This window comes from Nicotiana tabacum, chromosome 8 (assembly GCF_000715075.1).
Source record: "Nicotiana tabacum cultivar K326 chromosome 8, ASM71507v2, whole genome shotgun sequence".
Taxonomy (NCBI): Eukaryota; Viridiplantae; Streptophyta; class Magnoliopsida; order Solanales; family Solanaceae; genus Nicotiana; species Nicotiana tabacum.
This window is the reverse complement of record NC_134087.1, coordinates 201,392,536-201,399,807: the sequence shown is the minus strand read 5'-3', so window position 1 is coordinate 201,399,807 and position 7,272 is coordinate 201,392,536. Positions and strand designations below refer to the sequence as shown.

The 7,272-nt window shown below is 35.2% G+C and overlaps 1 protein-coding gene across 1 annotated transcript; it reads right to left on the bottom strand.

Moving 5' to 3' along the window:
• Nucleotides 1–1,422: 1,422 nt before the first annotated feature.
• Nucleotides 1,423–5,609, bottom strand: LOC107791580 (uncharacterized). Its single transcript, XM_016613667.2, has 3 exons — nt 5,472–5,609; nt 2,514–2,711; nt 1,423–1,783 (listed from the first exon to the last, which is right to left on the bottom strand). Exons 2-3 carry the CDS (start codon nt 2,693–2,695, stop codon nt 1,597–1,599), a joined length of 369 nt encoding a protein of 122 aa, XP_016469153.1. The 5' UTR covers nt 2,696–2,711; nt 5,472–5,609; the 3' UTR covers nt 1,423–1,596.
• Nucleotides 5,610–7,272: the final 1,663 nt, after the last annotated feature.

The following is a 7,272-nucleotide window of genomic DNA, read 5'->3' as shown; positions in this document are numbered from 1 at the left end:
ACAGTAGTGATTAAAAATAAAACTCTTAGTACAATTTAATTTGAATAAACACGACAAATAATATGAGACAGAGGGAGTACAAATTACATATTCATAATGTTACAGTAGTGATTAAAAATAAAACTCTCAGTACAATTTAATTTGAATAAGAAGATGAAAAAAGAAAGAATATGGTGATGGAAGAAACAATAATAGCACATGAAACGAAATACGGTGGGATGAATAAGATCCTTCTATCCTTAAAAGGGAAAACTCGCTATGCAGTTTATAATCTTTTCAATGCATATAGTTTTTCTCCACCCTAACATCCCTTCATCTGTAGGCAACTTCGGCCGACTTCCTCAAAACCAACTTACTATAATATAACAACAATATGGACAAACCCAGGATTTGAAGGTGGTAGGGGCACATGAGCGAAGTGCTCAACTAGTGCTCCCGTCGGACTTTTGATCTTAAGATTTCAACCAAATTATATGACCATTTTCAACATATATAAAATTATATATAGAAGTTTGCAAAGTTAACGAGGTTCGGTGACCCCTCTTCTCCAAGCATAGATCCGCCTCTGACAGCAAGCCAACAATTCCACTACTCAATCGAACAAGCAAACAGAAAAGATTGAAAAGAAAGGAATAAGGAACATCTGAGAGGAATGAATAAGAGGAAAGTTGGGGTTGAGGTAGATATGGACGAAATATAAAGAGACAGATTGAATTCTCTTACAAATTATATCTGATTCGTCTTAATTGGGAAGTCTCATGCAAAAAGGTAACTCGGCGCATCCTAAGGTTCAACTCGTGATATGGCGGACAATCAAAAGTGTGTTTTAAGTGTTCCAGCATTGATGGAAGGAATGAAATGATGTCAAACTCTTAAGATCTTAGATAATTATCACCTCATGAATTAACTTTTGGAGTTGAGTTAGACTCACAGTCTGCTTTCTTAACAAAGCCTGAGATCGAGCTTTGGTTGTAGTGGAAGTGGAGGGGCGTGGGGAACGTTGATGAAAAGATAGTTCAGCTAGTAAGGCATGCAGCTCCGTAACTGTAACAAAACAGACCCGTACAAAGGCATAATCTGGGAATTCCTATGTATTGAGAGACACAGATGATAAATGAGAAAGTATAGCTAGCTATATGAATATGAGAGACTGGGTTTTTAGCTCAGACAAACCGGATTTGTATAGTGTAAAAGAAGCTTGAGAGCTATAAAGTCAGTAACTACATTGTTTACTAGTATGTATAAATGATTTGTTATTTCTATTGATGGAACCAAGAGGTATGGCGGGTCAACTGCTCCGCATATCTGACAAAAGGAACACTAACAAAGACAGTGTACTGTCATAGGCAGCAGTATCACTCAAAAGATGAAGTTACAATTACAAAGTTCAATCTAAGCCTCTCCGCTGAAGTGGGAATGAGATAACCGAAAAAGGAGCAATTTATTGCATCAATTTAAACACTGATTTCTCAAAACCAGGAAACTTTCTTGGGAAACAAAATCTTGTATGAATTCCCTGTTACTCAAATCATCCTAATAAAAAAAGAGAACTTACAATTGTCAATTTGCGCAAACAAATTTTTGGAAACTGATATCTCAGACATAGTAACCAGTGAATGTAAATCCTCTTCCTACTATCTCACCAGCACAATACCATGCAAAGCACTCCAAGCCAAACAAAGCAGCAATGCCTGCATCTTCAACCTTCAATTCCTTTCTATTCCTCCACATGTGCTTGACAGAATCGACTTCCTTCCAAAATGACTCATAACGACCAGGGATGCTGGAGGAAGTAAAAAATGTTCAAATGATCAAGAACAAAAGCAAGTAAGCAACTCATAATGGACAATAGACTACCCGTAGATACTGATTATGTAAAGATGCATACCACTCCACTTGGCTCGATTAGAAGAAAAATGATCATAAAAAACTCAGCCAGGGGAGGCACATGGGGGTTAAAATAAAGCACATCAATTAATAGTCTTTGGCCATATTTGGTAGCATTACATGTGGAATGATTGGTTCACATAATGGAGTGACATTTTTTATGAAGTAGTTCACATAATAACATTTTATCATAGAGCATAGAATTGCCTATAAATTTTGCTTCTATAGGTAATTGTCTATAATAATATTTAACAAGAGAATTTTATGATTATGTTTATAAATACTAGTTTACTATGTGCTTTTCACAAGAGATTATGACTATGGCTATATCATTTACTTGGTTTGACAGACACCAAAAACATTTTATGCACATATCAAATCAAAACAACTATAAGATGCAGTTCCATAGTACACAAAAATAGAATCTATCATGCATCAAGTGAAAATAAAGCAATGTGGTGTACCTAATTCATCACTGAAGGAACGAAAACTACTCATACTGGTTTTCAAGTGCAAATTTCAACACAAGTCCAAGCAGATAGTGGCCTGCTCGTCGCAGAAACACAATGACTAATCCTAAAAGTTTAGCAACAGATACCAAGTAATTAGGCTGAAGAGAGTATAACCTGGCAAGACGAGTGTAGAGCAACTGCTTGGACAATTCATTGCATTTTTCAACAGTAGGTGGCTCCACAATATACTGTTTGTTCTGCTCCAGCAACTGTTTGTAGTAGCCAGTACCATGCTTAGCAAGAAACTGTGAAGCTTGACATGCCTTAGATTGCAGTTGCTGAATCTTGGATGCCATCAATACCAAGAAAGTCCTGGACCCAACAATAAAGGAAATAAAATCAAAAGCAGACATACTCCCTCTCTAGCACGCTGGAGGATACAATGGAAACAAGGAGGCAGGCATAAAGTAGCTGGGAAGGCCACACCCTTTTGTATTTTTGGTTATTATGTAGAGAAGTAAATTGAAAAAAATGAAGGATTGAGAATCCGTTGTGGGCCAAATGTTCTTCCTTTCTCCTACATTGTTGGTGCAAAGTGGAGATACCCAATTATTTAGAAGTTGGTCAGATTTCTGACGGGCTTGATGGACTTTCTTATACTGATTGTCTCGGAGTTATACAAATGGATTCTTATAATTATCCTAAAATAAGGGACCAGACAAACCTACCCCCCCCCCCCCCCAAAAAACACACACAAAGCCAGTTTTGCAACTTTTTTCAATTTAAAAGAATGCCACATAAAAACTATTACCATTTTGTTCCAGAGACTTACAAAAACAGGTAGCAGTAAAGATCTAGCGTGAAAAAGGTTCAAAATATAGCATGCCAGTTGCCACTTCCCTCATAAAAAAGAGCAAAAGGTTAGCCATTTAACAATCTAATTCGGAATCGAATGAGCCTTTTGATCAAGCAGTTTTGAACATGAGTAAACCAAAATACCATGCTGTCATATGCGTAAATCTAGAATGACTTTACATAGATCACCTTTATTTCTGTAGTCCGTTTTAAATGTTCTAAAACTAAGACCATAGTTGAGTTTCAACTCCAAAATTTTCTTCAAATAATCAATCAACTGAGCCTCAAGCACATCTATATGAATATCTATATCTATTTTACTCTATTTCGGGCCCAATTTTAAATTTCCTTGAATATTTTTTCCCAGACAAATCAGACAAAAACCAGGGACACTACTAAAAACTGGCAAGTCCAAGCATATAATCATTGGAATTCTAATAGAACTATGCCTCCGTCCAAACAAGTTAGGGTCGGCTATGTGAATCCTCGGTGACCATGTTCCACATTTAAATTTATCTGGCCAACATCACACAAAATAAAAATAAAAATGAAAAGCAAAGTGATCCATATTTTCTACTAGCATGGGATGAGGCTAAAAGACTCTGAAAAAGCATAGATTTATCGGTATTCTAATGTGCACAAGAAAAAAGATAGTTTTTTCCCGGTAGTTTAGTTGACAAACAACAAGTAATTTCTCTCAAACCCCTTCAAATAAAAGCTGATGTTTTCCTAGCTAGTTCCGATTCTATCTCACAGATCAGACTGAATCTCATCAGTCATAGCTGAGTCAAACCAATAAACCAAAACCCTTATCATCTCCCAGCAACAAACAGGGTTTGATCCACATTTTAAGCTATGGGTTCAGTCAAACCCAATACCTTCGGCCTACATCCTATACCATTGTATGAGATCCCATCCAGTACCAAATCCTCCAATACTTCTCAATGGTACTTTAAATTTAAGCCATGTGTCCAATTAAAATTTAAAGGCTGGGATATAATCACTTTCTTCCTTCCGTTGTCTCAACTTCTCAGGTCCAAAACCTCTCACCCACAGCTGCTGCTGCAGTGCCAATTTAGAGATAGCTACAAAGGGCATTCTCTCCTATGCACTTTTTTTTCCCACTGTTAAATCTAAGCCTTCATCGATGGAAGCATGCAACAGCTTCCTTGTGCGTTCTAAAATTACACTAATTCTATTTGTTCCATCTACCCAGAAAAACTAAACTCATTATTTGATTTATTCAACAAAAAAAACAAGATAAAGATTATTTTAAGTTTCTCTGAAGAACATAAGATCGGTCTTTGTAGTGGAACTGGATACAAGGAAATGATTGTGCATAATCCAGAAAATTCCTCTCCGGAAAAATAGTGACAAATTGCTAATGCAAGTTGGAGGAAAGAAATTAAAAAACTGAGTACAAAGTTCTTGCTGAGGAGATGTTCGTGTTCTATATTTAGGAGACGGGTGAAGGACAAAATCAAGCCTTCAAAATTTTATAAGAACATGTCGCAGCAATCAAGATCTACGTCGAGATGCAAGGGAGCATTTGGTACTTGAGGTGATCCAGACCCTTTTTAACTTAAAGGAATAGACTTTAGATATGAGCAACTTAAAATTAAAGATCTGCAGGCAGGCGAATAGTTGAGTTTTAAAACTCAATTGTGATAATTTTTACAAATTTGCTACTTTGACATCTAGAATTTGTTACGATTAGTTTCTTTTGATTTCAAAATTAAAGAAACTAATGACAAAAAAAAATTTAATCTCTCAATCCGAAACCAAAGCAAAAACTAAGCCAAATTAAACTCGGTTTGGTTCGGTTTGGTTTTTTAGTTTTAATCCCAATAATGCACACCCCTAGTTATTAGCAGTTGTGGTCTCTATCCGAAATTTACAAACTCATAAAATTCAAATCCTGAATCCTCCCCTCTGACCATCAAAAACACAACATATAAACCTATAAAAAAATTCACTTATACACGTGCCTAAGTGTATATCTTGTGCTTTTATTATATAATCATACCAAACGAGATCTGACAGAAACTGATTAGCAAAACGTTGAAATTAACCAATTAATCATTCAACCGACTACACTTCAATCCTAAACTAATCGAATCCACTATATGAATCATCTATATCCATTTTGCTCTATTCGAGTCAATTTCATTTCATAACAAATATATTGTACTAATAAGGAAGAAAAAACAGAAGAAAAAAAGTCAAAATAACACTAATTAAGAGCAAAATAGAGTAAAAATAGAGCTCAAAATTTACCTTTCGTCTACGATTTGCAGTAATACTACAGGCGATGTTTTGCTTCAGTCGCCGATAGCAGTGACCCTAGCTTTCTGATAGATTTCTACCTTCCAACTGAAAGTTGCGATTATTACAGTTTGCACCCCAAGAAAAAACTAGTAATCCACTTGTAATGCCCTTAGTTTAGGTTTATTTCTATTTTCCTCTTTTCTTTATATACTACTCCGCTATTATACTCTCATTTTTTTTTTTTTTTTTTTGTGGTTTTTCATTTGGTGTCCGGTATCCGGAGTCATGTTGAGTAGTCTCACACTAGGAGTTAAAACGCTCCCTAACAAAGGCGACTTTATATCATAACTTGAATTCGAAACCTTTAAATTAAGGATGAAGGAGTATTCGTCACTCCATTAATACTTGGTTAGTTATTCCTTTGATCCTTAGCAACTTTGACGATATACCTAATGTTTTCCTTTTTCTCTATTACTACTTAATTTGTGAAGATTGCATCAATGAAGTGGATTTTGGGATTGGTTGTTGAATAATTGAAATAAGTTACAATGTATTTATTAATCATAGTTGATTAAATTATTTTCTAGGATAGATTTGTAATTTTATGCACTTTATATATATATTATATATATGTCAAGTTATTCGAGTTAGACTAATTAGTGCTAGTTCAATTTGGCTTGCTCATGTTCTATTCGTAAAACTGAAAATCTTAGTTGAGTTCACAGCCAACCTTTCAAGTTATGTTGACGCTCCTAGGTATAAAGGGGTGGAGCTAAAGCTTTAGACACGAGTTCGGTCGAATCCAGTAGCTTTGGTCCAAACTCTATATTTATCCTTAAAAATTCATTGAATATGTACAAATTATTAATTTAGAACCCGGTAACTTAGAAGGAATAGAATTCTGAACCCATTAACTTCAAATCCCGGCTCCGTCTCTGTAAGGATATTATTGTGTTGTAAGTTTGAAAGCAAATACTTAGTAGATTATAAGTTATATCCTAACAACTATTATGCAAATATACATATTTACCCATAAGTTGAGCTAATAATACTGTTTATTGTAAGCTCCATCTTTGAAGCTGTTAGTTTTACTATAACACTTATTCTTAGAGTTACCTGCTAACACTTACTATATATTAACAATTCTAATAGAAATTGGCAGTTGCCTAATAGGCTAATAGTAATAGTATTTCTTATGTATTAACCACGGTGCCGTGTCGAAAAGCTAAAACCAAAATTGGTGGCTATGAGGGCGAAACAATTGAGTACTAAGGGACAATCCAAAGTCCAGCTAAGCCACGAAATTAGTCACAATTTCAAAAGTAATCGAAATTTAACCATTTTTTATGTAAAGATAAATCTGAACGAAAACACAATTCAAAATTCGAAAAATACTCCAGTATAACATCCTGATCCAGCATAATATGCTGGAAGTTCATACACAAGTGCTCCAATCTCCAGTATATTATGCTGGAACTTTCTGTGTGTTGGAGTTCCAACATAATATGTTGGAAGTTCATACACAGGTGCACTGATCTCCAGTATATTATGCTGGAATTTTTCGTGTTGCAGCAAAATATTGGTTATTTTTTAATGATTTTGCAAACGCTAACTATTTTTGAATGACCAGCCGAAAACTGACTAGCCCGTGCTATTTTTACCACTTTTCGAGTTCAAGTCCTGACAAATGACCAAAATCTACTACTGAGCGCGTCCTTTTTTTAATGGGTCTTACACGACATAAATTTGGATTAGTCAGGGCTAAAGCGTGTACCGAGCACCAAATAAAAACCACACCAACAAAGTTCAA